The sequence below is a fragment of the Gopherus flavomarginatus genome, chromosome 10 (assembly GCF_025201925.1).
Source record: "Gopherus flavomarginatus isolate rGopFla2 chromosome 10, rGopFla2.mat.asm, whole genome shotgun sequence".
In the NCBI taxonomy this organism is placed as follows: domain Eukaryota; kingdom Metazoa; phylum Chordata; order Testudines; family Testudinidae; genus Gopherus; species Gopherus flavomarginatus.
Genome location: NC_066626.1, coordinates 4,737,719 through 4,757,576, shown reverse-complemented (window position 1 = coordinate 4,757,576; position 19,858 = coordinate 4,737,719). Strand labels below are relative to the sequence as shown.

The following is a 19,858-nucleotide window of genomic DNA, read 5'->3' as shown; positions in this document are numbered from 1 at the left end:
ATGCTGACTGGAACTGCAGAGAATTCCAACTCAGGGACCTTCCAACAGCTGCTTCAAAGGCTCTGTGCAAGAGGATACTGGGTAGTAAGTGGCCCCAAGGACAAGAACCACAGCCCATTCGAGACTAGCCTATTCCCACCTCCCTCCCCTGTGGTTAGATAAAGACGTGCTAAAGGCTGCCCAAATATATTTTATATGGTACAGATCGATGTACCACTATTACACACTTCTGCCAGCGCAATCCTATGCTATTCAAATCCCAGCCCGAACTCCACTCACACCCTCTGTTGCTGCACCTCCAGCCTACCCCTAAGCACCCCTGCTCGTCCACTCCTTTCCCCATGTCAGTCCATCAATCCAGACTAGAGCTGGTTGTGTTTGGTGCCAGAACAGGCAGTTCTGTGAAGTGAATGAACATGCATTTAAAATTCAGGTAACAATGCAATTCATTTTCATTTGTGACTCCAGTAGAAGCCAGCTCCCTCTGCCTGTTCACATCTCCAGGTGAACAGGCCTCGGTAGGGGAAGAAAGCAGTGCTGCTAACAGCTTGGCATCGCCCCTGGCCCCTAGTACTGACACATCTGTCCAGGGACGAGAAGGGAGCCAAGGGTGGGAGCCAGGGCACAAAACCCAAAATAAGAACCCAAAAGGCCAGTGAGGTCCCTTAACAACCCAATGATAGAAGCACCAATACACCAAGCACAGGGACTTGCCTGGACAGTGGCCCCACGGGCCTAAAGCATAACAGAGACTCGAACACCCTGGGTTTGGATTAGAGAAACAACAGATTCTTCCCTCTTCCAGCCTCCCCAGAGACACTCCCCTCGCACCCACCGAAGGTCTCTTCATCCATTTAAACCCCAATCTGCAGCCTTCGGGAAACCCACTGAGAGGCTCATGGCAGGATGGGTTCCATGTCTGCCCTGCTCCGACTGCTGATGTACAGCACTCCAGTGTCATGTGTGCAGTGCCTGGGCAGTGTCCACTGCGGAACGTGACCCTGGCTGGCATAAGCTGTTCTGCCAGGGCCGTGGCTCAGCCCTGCCTCACACCTTCGCCTCTAACATGGCGTCCATCAGCCTGGCGCTGCTTGTGATGGCTGTTGTCAGGAATATAAACTTGTATCCTGAGAAATCCAAAGAGGTGAAAGGAAAATGGGTGAGGCCAAAGGTCAGAGAGAAGTGGGGCTGCCAGGCAGCAGCTGAACCCCTGCTAGCGCCTAGCACTGCCACCAACCCAACAACAGCAGAAGCATCACTATGCCAAGTACAAAAGAGATGCTCCGAGTGCTGCTGTGAGCAGATGGGGGGAAGTGGGTGTTCACTCCACCAGGCAGGGAGAAGCTGGGGGAGCCCAGAGCAGGCATCTGGCCAGGCAAAAGGCATGTGATGGGTGCTTCCCTAACAATCAGGAGCTGGTTTGCATGCCCCGTAAGGGAGGCCTGTAGCCCTCAGCACATGGACCCAAGGCAGGACGACTGGGGGGACGGTCCAAGGCTTAACAACCCTCCCCTTTACTATGCCACAGCCTGGCAATTAGCCTCTGTGGCTGCAGCAGGTCCGGTTTCAGTAGCCAAAGGCACAGGCAGGGCTAACTCATTGAGTCTGTGCCATAGGGTTATACTGTGGGTCTCTTTCCAAGAGGGAGGGGGGCAGTTTCTGGCTGCCAGATCCTTCCTCCCCAGCAGTGGAGGAGACAGTAACCCAGTGCACTGGATGGTACCTTTCTCCTTCCCCAGGAATCGGAGAGCAGAGATCTCAGAAAAGGTGCAGCCTCCCAGGAAGACTGCTAGGATGACACGCTGCGCCTCCCAGGCGGGATTCTCCTCCATGACCGGTTCTGGAAGGAGCAGAGGATGAAGTGGAGCGCCCCCTGAGCCTCCCTCGGCAATCCCAGGAGCAAGTATTACCTGTAGGAGCAAACTCATTGCCGTTCAGCAGGCGCACCACCTCCTCCAGGCCCAGCCAGCCCTTGCGCTCCAGTACCTGAGGGAGACGAGCAGGGACAGTCCGTTAAAGCAGGGGAAGCAGACAAGCACTGCAGGCCCAAAGCAGAGCAAGAGATCAGCTGCCAGCCCAGGGCACTGGGCAGGAATCAAGGGCAGACGAGCAGGTAGGTGCCTCACCTCTCCAGGAGCAGGTTAGACATTTCTAGCCCATGCAGCCCCAGCCAGGGCCATAGTCCCAACTAGAGGCACCTGTGGCCTATGCAGCGGGGGGATCTGCAGGGCAGCATAGCAGGACCCACAAGGGCACCACGGAGCAGGGGGCACTTGCACAAACCTGACTGCTCCCAAGGAAGACGGAACCCCATGTGCCAAGTGACAGGAGTTCCCTGTACCACACAGCATGGGCAGCTCTTGTCCCCTGGGGTCAGGTGCCCACAGATAGACTCACCTGTTCAATGATCTTGCAGCTCAGGGGGACATAGGCCCCACTGAAGACATAAGCCATGTCTCGGGGCACCTTCAGGTTATATTCACCATCAACACGGGGGATCTGCAGAGACAGGCACGTGACACCTCCCAGCAGTCAGTGAGCTATTAGTGCCCTCTGGGAGCAGAAACTCTGGGTTTGAAGCACCCATGGCTGCAACCTCTGGGGTGCGCAAATACATGAGCCACTGACCTGGCTGCTCTGGGCAGGACACAGTCCCCAGCCAGCTAGCGAAGATCCAGTGCCAAGCAGTGTGAATGCAGCAAACTTGGGCCCTGGCAGCCAGCCGGAAGGTGCAAGTTCCACTTCCACGGACCGCCAGGACACGCCTCTCTGTTGCTCTCAGAGCACCAGCCCCCAGCCACACGGGCCCTTTGCAGACTACAGCTGCAGCCTGGAATTCTCTCCCAAGCCCACGGGAAGCCAGGCCAACTCCTGGAGTGCAGGCGCAGTGTGTTCACACTGACCCACTCCGCTATACAGGGGCCTTTGCATTCTGCCAAGCAGCATCTTCCGGGGACACAGCCCCAAACACTGCACAGGGCATCACGCTGCCTGGATGCGGGGGCCAGGTCCACAGCAGAGAGGAAAGGCCACAGCCTCCCTTAACCCTGGAAGGGAGAAAGGGACCCAGCAACCATTGCTACCCAGATCCCCAAGGGCAGTGGTCCCCAGTGTGGTGCCCGTGGGCACCATGGCACCCACTGGGGCATTTATGTGCACCTGCCTAGTGCCCAGCAGGGGACCTGCCGGGGACAGAGAACTCAGGCTGTGGGCGCAGTGTTCTCTGTTCCCGGCAGGTGCAGGGCCTGCCTAGTTCCCAGCAGGGGAAAGAAGCCGCGGCCCCGCGCCTGCTGGGGACAGAGAACTCTGGGGCTGGAGAGGCTGGTGTTCTTGGCCCCACCTAGTGCCCAGCAGAGAAGAGAATCTGGGGCCCTGCGCCTGCTGGGGACAGAGTACTCCAGGGCTGTGGGCACCAGTGTTCTCTGTCCTTGCAGCTTTTCTCTGGCTTCTCTCTGGATTGATATATTATGTAATATTAAATATGTTTTTTGTATTATTTAATATACAAATACAAAATAAGCCGTGAAAAATTGTTGGCGCCCGCCATACTCTTCTGAAAACATGAATGTGCTGCTTGCTGGTCACAAAAAGGTTGGGGACCACTGCCCAAGGGTAACACTCTCTGGCTCCCCTGCTGCCCTGCACAGGGATGGCCACGGCCGGGGCTGGAAGAGGGCAGCCAAGGACATCTACAGCCAGCCATGTTACCCACCCCACCAAACCCCATCCTAGCAACAGTGAAGACCTACCAAGTCCAGCTTCTTGCTTATGCCTCGGAAATTGCTCTTCCTGGCCAGAGAATTAAAAGCGTCCGTGAGTTTCCCTGGAAAACAAGGCAAAGAGGTGGTCTGGAGCCAAGACCCTCAGGATCCCCGATTAGCTCACCTGGCCTCAGCAAATTCTCTCCGGCTGGCAAGAGCTGGCGCGAGGTGAGCCTACAGGGAGCGTTGCTACGGGGCAGAGGATACAGGGAGTGAGTTTTATTTCCCCTGGGGCTGCCCTGCAGGGTCTCCACACTTTCCCCCGCAACCTTCCACTCCAGAGCACAGCCAGCTCCCTCTGTGCTCAGCCTGAGCTGGGAGAGACTAGAGCATGACCTGGACAGAGACATTGAGCACCCCCCGCCAGCTCTGGGAGCAGGGACCACGGGGAAGTGCCCCAAGATCCTCCCACAGCTCAGAGGCAGGCAGGGCTCGGCACTCAGAACTGCTCCAGAGCGCTGTAGGCAGAATTGCCCCATACCTGCTGCTCGGTCGGTCACCAGCTTGCTGACTTTGCTCTCCACGGCAGTCAGGGTCTCCCCTGGGCCTGCTCTGTCAGCAGCCCGATGCGCTTGAGGTTATGAAAGGTCAGCAGGTGCTCAGGCCCATAACTCTGGGGGGCAAGGGGAGATGAGGGTCAGGCCAGAACTCTGGTGCCCAGGGCAAGTGGGCACAGGACAGAGCCCCAGCCTGGGGAACGTGCAGTCTGCCAGCCTGGCACACACCGCCCCGGGGCGGGTGGGCACTCGGTGTCCTGGAGAGAGAGTCAGGCCCACTGCAGACTGAGGCGATCGCACAGCAAGGGACAGCGTGAACACAACATGCAAACAAGCACGCCGTGAGGTGCGTGGAGCTGACAGTCAGACCTGGGACGAACTGGCCCAGTATCTGCACTGTAATAACCTCCCCGGCTCTTGGGCCCAGGGGCCAGGCCACAGCCTTCCAGCAACGCAGGAGAGGAGAGCATGCAGAAGGGTTACCGCACGCCCGCCTGTTAGCACGCTCCAGCCTTCCTCCCAACCCCACACACACGCACGCTCCCCCCGGTACCCTCATGACACACACACGCTCCCCCCAGTACCTTCTGCCCCCCCCAACACACGCTCCCCCCCTCCGTACCTCCCACACACACACGCTCCCCCCCCTCGGTACCTCCCCTACACACACGCGCGCTCCCCCCCCTCGGTACCTCCCCTACACACACACGCGCTCCCCCCCCTCGGTACCTCCCCCCCCCCCACACACACACACTCACTCCATCCCCCCCCCGGTACCTCCCCTACACACACACACAAGCTTTACCCCCCCCCGTACCTCCTCTACACACATGCTCCCCCCGGTACCTCACACACACACACACTCCCCCCCTCGGTACCTCCTCAACACACACACACACGCTCCCCCCCCCAGTACCTCCTCAACACACACACACACACACACACACACACGCTCCCGCCCCTACCTCCTCCACACACACACACACACGCTCCCCCTCGGTACCTCTCCTACACACATACACGCTTCCCCCCCCGGTACCTCCTCTACACACATGCTCCCCCTCAGTACCTCCTCCACACACACGCAGACACACATGCTCCCCCCCCAGTACCTCCTCCACACACACACGCTCCCCCCCTCGGACCTCCTCCACACATACACACACACACACACGCTCCCCCCTCAGTATCTCCTCCACACACACACACACGCTCCCCCTCGGTACCTCCCCTACACACATGCTCCCCCTCAGTACCTGCTCCACACACACACACACACACACACACACACACTCCCCCCCCCTGTACCTCCTCCATACACACACACGCTCCCCCCCTCAGTACCTCCTCCACACACACACACACACACACACACACAAACGCTCCCCCCTCCCCCGGTACCTCCTCCACACACACAAACGCTCCCCCCTCCCCCGGTACCTCCTCCACACACATACACACACTCCCACCGGTAACTCCCATACACACACACGCTGCTCCCCCCGGTGCCTCCTCTACACAGAGGCAGACGCTCCCCCCGGTATGCCCTCCCCTCCCACCCGCCCACACGCGCGCTCCCCCCAGTACTCCTCCCCGCATCCCACACACATGCTCTCCCTTCCACACGCAGCACACACACACACTCTCACACTCACCTGGAGGTACTGGGTTTTCAGGGAGCGATAATCCTTAGGGATCAGCCCTGTGGGGGTTTAACACACAGGGAGAGCTGAGTGAAAAGCCCCATAACCATGTCCCCCCACTGCAGCCCCCCTTCTCCAGCAAGGAGCTCACCATTTTCCGTGACCGACAGGAGGCACATTAAGCGCAGACTCTCGCTGGGGGAGACCTGCACAGAAATTGGGGAGGGTGAGCGAGTGGCCAGCCCAGCCCAGCTGTCCCCACCCAGGCGCAGCACTCACCTGCCGGTCAATGTGCTCTTCTATGTAGCTGGTGCTCTCGCGGATGTCAAACCCCTCCAGGAGAGCTAAGAGGGGAAAGGAAACAGTCACCTGGGCCCGGAGCCTGCAGGAGCCCTAGGCCTGGGGATTGCCAGCCTCCTGGGCTTGTGGGAGGAGGAGCTCGGGAATCAGGATCATCGCCAGCTCTGTCCACTCTGCCAACTCTGGGAGGTGCATGGTGCTGCTCAGCTCCAGACGGCAACGCCTGGTATTCCTCACTGAGCCCCTTGGGGAAAGGGAGCACCCTGCAATGCCCTGTCCCCAGGCTAGAGCAGCACATTTAACCCTTCAGGGACCTGCCTGCCAGCTCCCACCAGGTCCAACGCACAAGCATCTGTCTCTGACGGTGGCCATCTGGAGCGCTGGTGGCCCAGCACGGGAATGGCACACAGCCCCAGGAGGAGCCCAGGCTGGGCTGGCAGGTGTCTCACTCACCGTGCTCAGTCTTTAGCAGCTCCTGGAAGTCCTGCTTGGTTTTCTTCTTCATGATGGACTCGCAGGCACCAATATCTGCACACCCCAGACGGATGAAATCAGTGCGGAATCTCTGCACAAGAACACCGGGGCCACACTCTGTCCACGCAGCCTGGGGCTGCCAGAGGGGGGAGAGAGAGAGACGCCCGCACATGCCAACAGCCCCTAGCCTGGCTGGGGCAGCTTGCACTGCTTTCCCAGCCCGTCCGGTTCAGGGCAATGTCTTCAGGCACCCTCCCTTTTCCCCACTCTTCACCAGTACCTACGCAGGCTCAGCAGACGGTGCTCCTGCTTTAACCCCTTCAGCTCCTGGGAGACAAAGTTCTTCATTTGCTTGATGTCCATCCCACGACGGCGCTGCAGGATGAGAGAGTGTCTGAGCACTGGGCTGAAGGGAAGAGAAGAGAGGGCCCCTCCCCACCCCCAACAAGGTGAGGGAGAGCCAGGGTGAGGAGCAAAGGGCCCGGCAGTTGGTGGGGCTGCTCCAGGGCAGGGTGCCCCTCAGGGCCATGCCCAGGGCGACCCTGGCACACTCACGTCGTACTGCGTCTGCAGGTTCCGTGCCTTCTGACTCAGAAAGCTGAAGACGTTGGAGAAGTGTTCGTTCCGGATCTCGCTGAAGACCTGTGCCAGAACAGCCCCAAAGGGGTCAGCCACCCGGCCAGGGCCTAGCATGGGCTTCCCAAGAGAGCGCCCCCATTGCCAGGCACAGACACGCTAGTAGCCAAGCACTCGCTTTGCAAGCTCCCTGCAGCCCAGCAGATTAACAGAGGGCACTGTGGCTAAGGGGGGCCAAGCTGCACCCACAGCCGGAGGAGCAGTCAGAAAACCTCCAGCAACCAGGCCTCCGAAGGCCACAGTCTGTGAGTTGGGGCTGCGCGTGATCAGGCAAAGGGATCAGCCCCACAGGGCGGATGCCAGGATGCTGAGGACTGCGGTTCTATAGGGCAAATGAGCTGGTACCAAAGCCCCATTTCTACAATCTCTGGACTGGGCTTTGCCTCCACACCACACCCCAATCAATCCAACTACCCCAGCGCCACTCTGCCCACCAGGCTGGCACTCGACAGGTTAGCAGGGCCCTGGTGGGCAGGGCTCACCTTGTCCTGGGCATTGAGCAGCACTTTGAAGCTCCTGTCAGAGGAGGTGACGTCTGGCCCAAAATCCACGCTCCCTGCCGAGAGCAGCAGGAACAGTTACAGTGCCCAGGCCACTGCCTCATGCTCTGCGGCGCTTCCAATGCCCCGGGACAGGCTGTTCCATTAACCACCCACCCGGCCAGCGGGATATCAGCCAGGCTCAGCAGCCCCAGAGCTGGGTGCCATCTGCGCTCCGAGGGGAATCCCTAGGAATGGGTCCTTGGGGCCTGCGCTGTGCCCACCCTGTAATGCTGGCTTATGCCTCCCTCAGGGTCGTCTGCAACAGCTCCGCTGAAGAGAGGGCACCAGGCAGGTGGGCCACTGATCTGACATGTGCCATGCGTCCTGCCGCTTGGCATGGAGAATCCTGTCTGTGCTCAGAGGGGACACAGGCAGCAAAGCTGCCAAAGGAACTGCCCCAAAGCACAACACAGCTCATGTGCCAACCGCCACGCCCCCATCAAAGGGCTTGAGAGGCCATCTGCAATGGCCAACATTAGGTAGCCCCCACCCCCATCCCAGCCTGCCTGGCCCCCTCCCCCACCTTGGGGAGCTGCTGAGGAAGATGGTCTGGGGCAGAGATCTGCAGGCACTTTCGTCTCCCTGCTATCACCCCCCCGATGCCACAGGCAGGGCCCCCTTGCCCAGCCCCGCTGCCATCTCTTCCAGCCACCCACAACTTACCACATTTGATGCAGAACGTGTCATCCACCAGCCCCTCATACACCACCTGGGAGCAGAGCGCCGTGACGTAATCCACATCTGCAACGAGACGCACAGGGGCACATGTTGCGCCTCCCCACCCCGCCCCCACCTGCCAGTGCTGGCTGCCCCCAGCTCACTACCTCAAGCCCAAGAACAAGCCCCTCAGCAGCCCCTAGAAGGAACCCACTACCCCACCCCACAGAAGCCCCCAGCAGCAGCCTGCGCCTGTGACCGCAGCAGCCCCTACCTCGGTCCATGAGGAAGACATGGCTGATCTCAGGCCTCCTGGCTTGGCTGTCACCCTCGCTCTCCTCCACCAGCTCTCGCCACACGTCATAGACCATCTGGGAGGTAGTGGAGGCAGCACATCAGTGCCCATACACGCTGGCCCCAGGCCAGGAGCCCCACAGGCTCCCAAAGCTGGGAGCACATCAGCAAGCCCCCAACACCAGAGAACAGGCCAGGACAGCCTGCCAGCTGTGAGTCCTGGGACCAGGAGCAGGTGGTTGGGTCCCCCACAATCACATCAGCTGACCGATTCCCCCTCGCTCCTGCCTTGATAGGAGGCAGGCGTCTCCCTGGCCCCCGTCTATGCAACGCTCCCTGCTGGACACATTTATAACAACCAGCAGTCCCTCGCAGGGGGAGCCCCTATTCCACGGGCCCCACCTGGAAACTCAGAGGTGGGATGTTTGTACGTGTCTCCCTACCCCCCATATTCGTACAAGTCCCCACATCCCTGAAGGGATTCAAATGAAAAAGCTCCCACTTCCAGCAAAGAACCCTGACCCCAGAGCAGGGGGACCCCACCAGGCCAAGCCTCCCAACCGTGCAGCTCTTGTACCTTGGCACACCTGCCAATCCCATAGGTGTTAGCGAAAGGCCCAAAGAGGGAGTTCAGCAACTGCAGAGCTCGTGCGACTGTGCTGATCCAGCGCTGATCCCCTTCCTGCAGGGCCCACGAGAGCAACAGTCTGCAAACACTGACCCCCCCAGGACGCCACCAGCCAGGGCAGGCTGGCCCCCAATAACCCCCCCAGTATCTAAGCAGGGACATGGACCTTGCCCAGGGTGCAGTCCCAAGGCTCTCAGCTCTCCAAGGTGCTGACAGGGGGCATGGGAATCTGTTCAGCCCAGTGGACACCTACCCACACCTCCCAAACCAGCACAGCACTGGCAGTCTGCACAGGCCAGCCCACTAGGCTGTGGGTGGGGCAGCAGGTGAGGGGCATGAGGGGTGGGTGTGTGCGCGCACACAGCTTTGAAAGCCCTGCCCCCACCCTGGCTCGCTCTCCCGATGGCTTTGCTGTGATGCTGCAGGGAACTGTGCCACTGACCAGGAAGTAATCCCGGAAGAACTCAGGCAGCTCCATGCTGAGGAGATCATCATCCAGGGGGAGCAGGTAGAAAGCCCACTCCTCACAGGTCACATCTGAGGTGGGGACAGAAGAGAGCAGAGGCAATGTAGTCCTAGACCCGCTGTAGCGATGGCCTGAGGGCTCTAACACACAGGCCCTGCTGGCACTGGCCTTTCAGGAGGGGCCTATTTGCTGTGGTGCTGGAGCCGTACGACGGGTCCCAGAGGAGGCCCAGCCTCTCCCGCATCGATGGTGGGGTCTGTGTACCCCTCCCCTCTGCCTCCATCGGGGGATGTTCCGGAGCACTGTAATTTGCGTTCCCGTCCCCATGCCCCAGGCCAGGACAGCATATGGATACCTACTCTGTAGGGGACAAGCCCCGGTGTTCTGCTGTCTGAGCTTCCCCACCAAGCTGGATCTAGGCAATGGGCTGAACGACATCCCCTTGTGGTCCCACAGTGCGTGTCACATCACCTTCCCCACTTACCACCATAGATTCCCTCTTCTTCCAGCACCAGCTCACAGGTGTAAAACTGCGAGAGAGGAAGAGGCTGGTTAGTGCTCAGGCATCTCCCGCACCGTGTGACCAAGAGTTCCATGGCAGTGGATCGGGCTCGCCCTCTTAGCTGCGCCTTGCCAGACATGGCAACATTTGGGTTTGAGGTCAAACTTTGGGACAGGAAACTGGGAATTGGTTATTCTGACTCTGTGGGGAAGGGAAGGTGGGCGGGACAGGAGGGTTGGGGCAGGTGGGGACTGGATGTGTGGCAGGCATAAAGGAGGAAGGGAAGGTTGCGTGTAGGAGATGTGGAGGTGTGAAGGAGGAGGGGAGGAGGTCGGACACAGGCCAGGTGTGAAGAGGGGGAAGGCTGGGGGGGCAGGACAGCAGGGCGAGGTAAATGGGGAGGGGGCTGGACATAGGCCAGGTGTGAAGGGGTGGGGGGAAGGCTGGGTGAGCAGGAGAGCAGAGTGGGGTAGATGGGGAGGGGGTCAGACACAGGCCAGGTGTGAAGGGGTGGGGGGAAGGCTGGGTGAGCAGGAGAGCAGGAGGGGGTAGATGGGGAGGGGGTCAGACACAGGCCAGATGTGAAGGGGGGGAAGGCTGGGTAAGCAGGAGAGCAGGGTGGGGTAGATGGGGAGGGGGTCACACACAGGCCAGGTGTGTGTGGGGCGGGAAGCTGGGTGGGCAGAAGAGCAGGGGCCTGAGGTTACTGCAGTTCCTCTGGGTTCAAGGCTCTCACAGGGTTAGTAAATTAGCCCCAGTTCCCAAAACCCCCTGAAGAGGATGCTTGGGCTGGTGCCTGGCACGGAGAGGACAGTCACACTGACCTTCTGGGGGCTGAAGATAATCTTGTACTTCCGGCTCCTCCCCATCGTCTTGTCAGCATTGACAATATCTGCAGACACAAGACTCTGGTTAACTAGAGCCACTAAAAACCCTACGGTTAAACCCGTGGAAGGTCTCTTGTGTTGACAAACCCAAAGCCCTGTGATCTCACAGGGCATGTGACACACCAGACGGACAAGACAGCAGACTTCAGGGTGTGCACTCAGCCTCTGGCCCTGAGCTCCAAGTCACCCTATCCCAGGATGCTAGCACTCGCCTCTCGAGATTGCCCAGCACCAGCTAACCAGAGCCCAACTTCACCCCACCCAAGGATTACCCAGAGCCTGACAGTCCAGGACAGTAGCGGTCCCCCTCACACAATCACCAATATCCCCGGCACCAGACACTGGAATCTGCTAGCCAGCTCTACCCAGAAGCCACCCCATACTACAGGCCCTATCTAAGTAACTGCTGATATCTGCATGGCAAGCAACAGCTCCCACTCACCAGCAACGTACTTCATGTTCTTGATCCGTGGCCGGACTAAGAAGCACAACCTGGAGTGAGGCAGACAGAGATTCACCAACCGGGGGGTGGGGCAGGGAGGGACACCGCGAAAGCAGGCCCAGCGAGGCAGGCAGCTTCCTGAGCTGAAGGTAGGAGATGGGAACACAGCCCCCAGACTAGCTGCCTGAGCTCCACTTGACACTTCACCAAACCCCCAAGTATAGCCCTGCTCCCAAGTCCCACAGCTTCTCCTGCCTCTCAGCTCCCTCCCTGCAGTGCTGGCAGCCAGCACCAGGCCCACACCCTTCAGCTCACTCGCAGTCTGTGCCATTTCAGCCTAGCCCATGAGAAGAGGCTCCTGGGAGAGGGCATGAGCCTGACACAGCACTGCGGAGAGGCAGGCCCGGGGCAGAGGGCAGTGCGGTGTGTCTGGTCAAGCCTGTGGAGGTGCAGAGTACAGCTGCAGCTGGGCAGGCTCCAGGAATGACCCGTGGGGGTCAGGTAAGAGACTCACTGGTCACTAGTGCTAACGATGGGTTTGTTCTCCACTTTGTACAGCTTATCCACTTCATGTTGCTAGAGACAGAAATAGGAAGAGAGGAAAGTGTTAACTTACAAACCCCACACAGACTGTAGTAGCTTTCGTAGCTGATTCCAGAGGCCCCCTTCACAGGCCTCCGGCTGCTGCACAAAGCCAGATCCCCCTTCTGTGTGTCTGCACCCCACTGCTGCTTGCTCAACAGGGCAGCCACCTGGTGATGCGAGGTGTGAAGCGATCACCACACATGGCACTGTAGACACAGATGTGGACCAAGAGGTTTCCACTATGGGCTAATACAGGAAACTCCCTACACACAGCTCTGCCAACCTCTCTCAGGCCTGACCCGCAGCCCCCAGAACTGCAGTTGATCTAGTCCTGGGCTCCCTATGCAGAGAAACACAGTTCTGTGAACCAAGACAGCCTCGTGGACAACAGGGACGAGGTTGAACTCACTGCATTTGCAAAACCACCTAACAGTTGCCTATGGCCTGCAACCAGCCACCCTGCCCAGTGCCCTGAAGCAATGCCTTGGTTTAGTACTGCCCTGGCCAGGGCGCAGCTCCGGGTACCTTGAGAATGGAGACATTGGCGATTCGGTCCAGGGGGCTCATCAGATCTGCCTCAATGAACAGGTCCTTCTTCCCAGGGAGCTGGGGGAGGAACAAACAGAGCAGCATATGTGCCAGGGGCACAACTCCCTGCTGCGGAAAGCCCAGCCCCAGCCATTAGCCGAGCCTTGGAGCAGGCTGTCTCAGAGGCATCTCTCCCCTGTCTGCTGGCTTTGCACTCCCCGCTGCACCACACAAGTGCAGCTACCCGGACAGGAGCGGCGAGCGCCCAAGAACCTCCCGCTAGCAGAGGTTGCTGCAGTAACACAAGCTACTGGCCGCATCCAGCCGCCTTCCCACAACAGCTGTTCCAGGGCCAGGACCTGAGAGACCATCCACGGGCCAGGGGCTCCTCCGCCCGTTGGGACAGTGCATCTGGGCAGGAAGCAGCGCCTCCTCCAGGACAGAACATGGCATGCCGAACCCCGCCCCATGGTGACAGAAGCGGAGCAGGCCTAGCCTGGCGGTGGTGAGCACGGAGTAGGCCCCTAGGTGACAGGCGCGGGGAAATCTCAGGGCAGGCCCGGCACGGCAGTGACAGGCATGGGACAGGCCCAGCGCAGCTGTGATGGGTGCGGGGCAGGCCTGGCGCGGCGGTGACAGGCGCGGGGCGGGCCCGGAGATGACGGGTGCGGGGCGGGCCCGGCGAGGCAGTGATGGGCGCGGGGCGGGCCCCGAGATGACGGGTGCGGGGCGGGCCCGGCGAGGCAGTGATGGGCGCGGGGCGGGCCCTGAGATGACGGGTGCGGGGTGGGCCCGGCGAGGCAGTGACGGGCGCGGGGCGGGCCCCGAGATGACGGGTGCGGGGCGGGCCCGGCGAGGCAGTGACGGGCGCGGGGCGGGCCCCGAGATGACGGGCGTGGGGCGGGCCCGGCGAGGCAGTGACGGGCGCGGGGCGGGCCCCGAGATGACGGGCGCAGCGGTGACGGGCGCAGGGCAGGCCCCGAGATGACGGGTGCAGGGCGGGCCCGGCGAGGCAGTGACGGGCGCAGGGCAGGCCCCGAGATGACGGGCGCAGCGGTGATGGGCGCGGGGCAGGCCCCGAGATGACGGGTGCGGGGCGGGCCCGGCGAGGCAGTGATGGGCGCGGGGCGGGCCCCGAGATGACGGGTGCGGGGCGGGCCCGGCGAGGCAGTGATGGGCGCGGGGCGGGCCCCGAGATGACGGGTGCGGGGCGGGCCCGGCGAGGCAGTGACGGGCGCAGGGCAGGCCCCGAGATGACGGGCGCAACGGTGACGGGCGCAGAGCGGGCCCCGAGATGACGGGCGCAGCGGTGACGGGCGCAGGGCGGGCCCCGAGATGACGGGCGCAGGGCGGGCCCGGCGAGGCAGTGACGGGCGCGGGGCGGGCCCCGAGATGACGGGCGTGGGGCGGGCCCGGCGAGGCAGTGACGGGCGCGGGGCGGGCCCCGAGATGACGGGCGTGGGGCGGGCCCGGCGAGGCAGTGACGGGCGCGGGGCGGGCCCCGAGATGACGGGCGTGGGGCGGGTCCGGCGAGGCAGTGACGGGCGCGGGGCGGGCCCCGAGATGACGGGCGCGGGGCGGGCCCGGCGAGGCAGTGACGGGCGCAGGGCGGGCCCCGAGATGACGGGCGCAGCGGTGACGGGCGCAGGGCGGGCCCCGAGATGACGGGCGCAGCGGTGACGGGCGCAGGGCGGGCCCCGAGATGACGGGCGCAGCGGTGACGGGCGCAGGGCGGGCCCCGAGATGACGGGCGCAGCGGTGACGGGCGCAGGGCGGGCCCCGAGATGACGGGCGCAGCGGTGACGGGCGCAGGGCGGGCCCCGAGATGACGGGCGCAGCGGTGACGGGCGCAGGGCGGGCCCCGAGATGACGGGCGCAGGGCGGGCCCGGCGAGGCAGTGACGGGCGCGGGGCAGGCCCCGAGATGACGGGCGTGGGGCAGGCCCGGCGAGGCAGTGATGGGCGCAGGGCGGGCCCCGAGATGACGGGCGTGGGGCAGGCCCGGCGAGGCAGTGATGGGCGCGGGGCGGGCCCCGAGATGACGGGTGCAGTGGTGACGGGCACGGGGCAGGCCCCGAGATGACGGGCGCAGTGGTGACGGGCGTGGGGCAGGCCCCGAGATGACGGGTGCGGGGCGGGCCCGGCGAGGCAGTGATGGGCGCGGGGCGGGCCCCGAGATGACGGGTGCAGCGGTGACGGACGCAGGGAAGGCTCAGGGTAGGCTTGGGGCGGCGGGGACGGGCGCGGGGCAGCAGGGACGAGCCTGGGTGGGCCCGGGGCAGTATCGGGGCAGGCCTGGGGCGGCGGTGACAGGTGCGGGGAAAGCCCCAAGATGACGGGAACGGCGGTGACGGGCGCGGGGAAGACTCGGGGTAGGCTCAGGGCGGGGGTGACGGGCGCGGGGCAGGCCTGGGGCGGCGGGGGCGGGAGCGGGCGCGGGGCAGGAGTGGGGAAGTCTCGGGGCGGCCCGGCCCGGCGCTCACCTGCTCCAGCAGGTAGATGAGCTGGTCTCGCGCCAGCCGCTTGAGCACGGTGAAATCCGGCCCGTCGGGCGCGCCGCGGCGGCCAGCGAAGGCTATGCTGGGCCCGGGCCCTGCGGCGAGAGGGACCGGCCGGCCGCCGCCACCAGCCAGGAACGGGCCCGGCCGCGCGTCCAGCCCCTGCCGACCTGCGCCCGGTACCGGAAGTGCCGGGAGCCATGGAGACCAGGCCCGCCCCCCGGTGGAGCGGCCGGGACCTGTGTGCGCCAGGCCGGGGGGGGGGGCGGCTCTCTGGGGGGAGAGGCAGAGGGCGCGGGGAGGGGCTCTCCGGGGGGAGGGGCACAGGGCGTGGGGAGGGGCTCTCTGGGGGGAGGGCACAGGAAGGCGCTTTCTGGGGGGAGGGGCAGAGGAGCTCTGGGGGGGAGGGGCAGAGGGCGCGGGGATGGTCTCTCCGGGGGGGGCGGCTCTCTGGGGGGAGAGGCAGAGGGCGCGGGGAGGGGCTCTCCGGGGGGAGGGGCACAGGGCGTGGGGAGGGGCTCTCTGGGGGGAGGGCACAGGAAGGCGCTTTCTGGGGGGAGGGGCAGAGGAGCTCTGGGGGGGAGGGGCAGAGGGCGCGGGGATGGTCTCTCCGGGGGGAGGGGCTCTCTGGGGGGAGGGCACAGGAAGGGGCTTTCTGGGGGGAGGGGCAGAGGAGCTCTGGGGGGGAGGGGCACAGGGCACAGGGAAGGGGCTTTCTGGGGGGAGGGGCAGAGGAGCTCTGGGGGGGAGGGGCACAGGGCGCGGGAAGGGGCTTTCTGGGGGGAGGGGCAGAGGAGCTCTGGGGGAGGGGCAGAGGGCGCGGGAAGGGGCTTTCTGGGGGGAGGGGCAGAGGAGCTCTCCGGGGGAGGCGTGGAGGGCGTGGGGAGGGGAGGGTCTCTCCAGGGAGAAGGGGCCCAGAAGGCACTGGAAGGGGCTGTGCACACCCACACCCAGGGCCCCCAGCCTCCAGCCCTCCCAGGCAGCTCCACCCCACACTGCCGCCAAGTCAAGCCTGCCCCAGTCCAGCTCCTCCGCCCATGGGCTTGGCAGCGCTGCTTCCCCCCAGCCCCACTGGAGCTCCTAGGCTCTGCCCAGACCTTGGGGCGAGAGAAAGATACCAGGCTCACGGCACCCAGGGCTTTTATTTAGAGAGTCACTCGGTTCGGTCCCCGAGCTGGGCAGGCTGCACTCAGAGCCTAGACCCTGACCCCCACTTAGGGTGTGACCTCCCCAGAGCCTTAGGGCCTCCCCCCCACCTGGGCTAGGGCCAGTGCTGCCCTTTATCTGGCCCCCATCCCTGCACCCTCCCTTGCCCAGGGGGCAGGAGTGCCTGAATAGGTGGGCTTGTGAGCAGAGTCCATGCAGATATCACTGGCTCGCTGCTCTGATCCAGGCGGGGCTGAGGGCGCTGGGCTCTGGAAGGCACGCTGTGGGAGTCAGTAGTTAACATCAGTGCTTGACTCAGCAGCATTTGCTGGCAAGTGTCACAGGGCAGGCACCCTGCACAGTCACTCCGGCAGCCCTCGCTCCCTGAACAGCTGCTGCAACTTCTCCTCCAGCGCAGGGCTTGTCTCACGCAGACCCTTCACCACCTGGGAGGCCCAGAGGAAGTACTCCTGGACCCGCTGCTCAGACCAGCCTAGGGCAGAGAGCACCATGTGTGTCAGAGACAGACCAACACAAGTAGGGCCGCACACACAGTGACAGGCGGTGACTCAAGAGGCGTAGGCTGCGAGAGCCAGGGCCCATGGGGAGGGGGCGAGGAGGTACCAGGCAAAGGAAAGGAAAGAGTCCCGTTTACTTTCATGGAGTAATCAGTTACAAGGAGGGGAAAAGCACCTGCCCTCTGCTCAGCTTTGGTACACACAACCTCCTGAGGCACATGGTGGTCGGCCAAAGGTAGGGTGCCTGACAGAGCGCTCCGCTCTTGGGGTAAGCTTGGCCTCAGCACAGAGATGCTGGAGCTGTGCGTGGGCACATGCAGAAACCAGGCCGGGTGCCAGGACTTTCAGCTCCTGACAATGCCCTGCCTCTCCTACTGTGGCTGGAGGAGGCTCCCTGGCACAAACCATCCCCCCAGCACACCCCCTCCCATCGGCTCGCACCCCCCACCCCCGGCGCATTGCCTCTTTCCAGAGCTCCCAGCGCTGAGGCAGACACCAGATGCATGAGTGGCTGTGACACTATGCAGCAGAGGGCAGCTCCAGCACTTCCATGCCCACAGCTAGCCCGTCAGCGGCAGAGCGCCCCGGCATGCTAACCTGCCGGCGTGCAGCGATTCAGGTCCCGCAGGTTGTACAGCTTGTCTGCCAGCTTGACCAGCTTGGCTCCCTGGCTGCCGTGGGGCGCACGCTCTATCTGCAGGCGCTTCCGCTCCATCTTGGGCAACATCTTGTCGTCTGTCACCTCCTCCACGATCCGCCTCACCTCCTCCCCAAACTGCTCCTCCATCTCCGAGAAGGTGGTGTCTGTGTCCTCCACTGTGTCGTGGAGCAGAGCAGCCTGCGGGAGAGGGGACAGGCTGAGCGGCACTCAGGGGTCCATGAAAACGAGGGGCAGGCTGGTTCTCTAAGCCGGAGCCCAGCAGCGTCCCCGGGGCGAGGGGCTTGTTACAGCCCCTCCTCCTGCCTCGAGTGCGGGATTTACCTGCAGCACCGCAATGTCCATTACTCCAGCCTCCTGAGACAGGATCCTGGCCACACCTAGACATGGGGTGGGGGTGTCAGCAGGCAGCCAGGCCCCAGACAGGCCATCAGAGGGGGGGACCCGGCGCTTCCCGCTGGCAAAGCCCGGTGAGGACTGCAGCCCAGTTCCAGGAAGGGCTGGAACGAGCCCAGCTCCCGTGCACCTCGTGGATAGCACCGCTCTGGGGTAGGACACGGGGCCCCAGGCATCTCCCTAGGGCAGCTGCTCTGCATGGGGGGAGCCCGTGCTGTCGCTCGCCCAGCCGGGATACAAGCCCCCCCCGGCGCACACACACACCCCCATCGGCTCACCCCCCGCCCAGCACATCCCCTCCCATCGGCCATCCCCCCCGGCACACACTCCTCGATCGGCTTGCCCCCCAGCATCCCCACAAAAGGCTCACCCCCAGCCCAACCCCCCCATCGGATAGCCCCCCTGGCACACACCAACCCCGATTGCCCCCCCAAACACCCCCGGATTGGCTCACCCCCACCGGGAAAACCCCACCATTGGCTCGCCCCCTGGCACATCCCCTCATTGGCCAGCCCCCTGGGCATACCCCACCCCCGATCGGCTCATCCCCCGGCACAACCCCCCCATCAGATAGCCCCCTGGCACACACCGACCCCGATTATCCCCCCATCGGTTCAGCCCCCCCGGCACAACCCCCCCATCCACCAGCCCCCCCGGCACACACCGCTCCTCTGATTACCCCATCAGCTTGCCCCCCCCGATCGGCTCACCCCCCTGGCACAACCCCCCCATCAGATAGCCCCCCCAGCACACACTGACCCCCTGATTACCCCCCCCATCTGTTCAGCCCCCCTGGCACAACCCCCCCATCCACCAGCCCCCCAGCACACACCGCTCCTCTGATTACCCCCCCATCAGCTTGCCCCTCCCGATCGGCTCACCCCACCGGCACACACTGCCCCCCGGAACACCCCCCGGCACACACACCCGTCAGCTCCCCCCCCGAACACCCTGTAGCTCACCCCCTGGCACACTCCCCCCGATCGGCACACCCCCCCGGCACACACCGCCCCCCCGGCACACACCCACATTGGCTAGCCTCCCCCGGCACACACACCCCAGTCAGCTTGCCCTCCCGAACACCCCCCGGTAAGCCCTGCCCCCCCGGCACACACCCCCCGATCGGCTCATCCTACCCCTGGTACACACCGCCCCCCCCCCCGGCACTTATCCCCGTCGGCTTGCCTCCCCAAACACCCCCCGGCACACCCCGCCCCCCGGGGCGAACCCCCCCCCGGCACACCCCGCCCCCCGGGGCGAACCCCCCCCCGATCGGCTCACCCCCCCCGCACACCCCGCCCCCCGGGGCGAACCCCCCCCCGATCGGCTCACCCCCCCGCCCCCCGGGGCGAACCCCCCCCGCACACCCCGCCCCCCGGGGCGAACCCCCCCCCGATCGGCTCACCCCCCCCCCGCACACCCCGCCCCCCCCACCGATGGGGTGGTTGATGTACGGGGTCCCCTCGGGGTCCCGCCGCCGCTGCCGCTTGTGCTTCCGGGCTGCGAAGTCGGCGGCCTGGAGCAGCCGGGCGGCCTCGGAGCCCATGGCCCGGCCGCAGAGCATGCCGGCAAGGGCGGCAGGCAGCCCCGCCCCCGGGGGCAGCGCCAGCGCTGCAGTGACTGGGCAGGGCCAGGGGGGAGCTGTGCCCTGTGCACCCCCCTGCTGAACACAGCCTCCCCCACCCCAGCCTGAAGCACCTGCTCCCAAGGGTGCAGGGCTCTCGCGCCTGAAACCACCTGCCCCCCGGCCAGCGCCCGGGGTAACGCCCGCTGCACAGCCAGCATGGCTGGCCTTGGCGGG

At 63.9% G+C, this 19,858-nt stretch overlaps 3 protein-coding genes across 3 annotated transcripts; all 3 read right to left on the bottom strand.

Annotated features, from left to right (window-relative positions):
• Positions 1 to 170: 170 nt before the first annotated feature.
• LOC127030295 (vacuolar protein sorting-associated protein 33B-like) lies at positions 171 to 15,520 on the bottom strand. The gene is given in 24 exon segments (XM_050916543.1): positions 171 to 1,127; positions 1,724 to 1,840; positions 1,911 to 1,986; positions 2,398 to 2,499; positions 3,750 to 3,823; positions 4,243 to 4,308; positions 4,311 to 4,374; positions 5,914 to 5,960; positions 6,053 to 6,107; positions 6,181 to 6,245; positions 6,655 to 6,729; positions 6,960 to 7,050; positions 7,231 to 7,317; positions 7,794 to 7,867; positions 8,517 to 8,594; positions 8,785 to 8,881; positions 9,382 to 9,486; positions 9,875 to 9,969; positions 10,383 to 10,428; positions 11,225 to 11,292; positions 11,730 to 11,779; positions 12,244 to 12,305; positions 12,840 to 12,920; positions 15,325 to 15,520. Coding segments are annotated over 23 exon segments (1,716 nt in total). The 5' UTR covers positions 12,882 to 12,920; positions 15,325 to 15,520; the 3' UTR covers positions 171 to 1,047.
• Positions 13,391 to 16,789, bottom strand: LOC127030061 (basic proline-rich protein-like). The gene is made up of 3 exons (XM_050915969.1): positions 16,712 to 16,789; positions 15,325 to 15,612; positions 13,391 to 15,250 (listed from the first exon to the last, which is right to left on the bottom strand). Exons 1-3 carry the CDS (start codon positions 16,787 to 16,789, stop codon positions 13,391 to 13,393), a joined length of 2,226 nt encoding a protein of 741 aa, XP_050771926.1.
• LOC127030315 (guanosine-3',5'-bis(diphosphate) 3'-pyrophosphohydrolase MESH1-like) lies at positions 16,613 to 19,634 on the bottom strand. Its single transcript, XM_050916586.1, has 4 exons — positions 19,492 to 19,634; positions 17,986 to 18,041; positions 17,601 to 17,841; positions 16,613 to 16,978 (listed from the first exon to the last, which is right to left on the bottom strand). The coding sequence occupies exons 1-4, from the start codon at positions 19,619 to 19,621 to the stop codon at positions 16,848 to 16,850; spliced, it is 558 nt and encodes a 185-aa protein (XP_050772543.1). The 5' UTR covers positions 19,622 to 19,634; the 3' UTR covers positions 16,613 to 16,847.
• Between the last annotated feature and the right edge of the window lie 224 nt (positions 19,635 to 19,858).

Coding starts and splice junctions, on each gene's coding strand:
- LOC127030061 (XM_050915969.1), bottom strand. CDS start 16,789: ATGTTAACTACTGACTCCCACAGCGTGCCTTCCAGAGCCCAGCGCCCT. Junction 15,613..16,711: donor TGGATCAGAGCAGCGAGCCA/GTGATATCTGCA, acceptor CTCTCCCCCCAG/AGAGCCGCCCCCCCCCCCGG. Junction 15,251..15,324: donor TCATCTACCTGCTGGAGCAG/GTGAGCGCCGGG, acceptor CCGCCGCCCCAG/GCCTGCCCCGCGCCCGTCAC.
- LOC127030315 (XM_050916586.1), bottom strand. CDS start 19,621: ATGCTCTGCGGCCGGGCCATGGGCTCCGAGGCCGCCCGGCTGCTCCAG. Junction 18,042..19,491: donor GTACATCAACCACCCCATCG/GTGGGGGGGGCG, acceptor CCCCATGTCTAG/GTGTGGCCAGGATCCTGTCT. Junction 17,842..17,985: donor TGGACATTGCGGTGCTGCAG/GTAAATCCCGCA, acceptor CCTCTCCCGCAG/GCTGCTCTGCTCCACGACAC.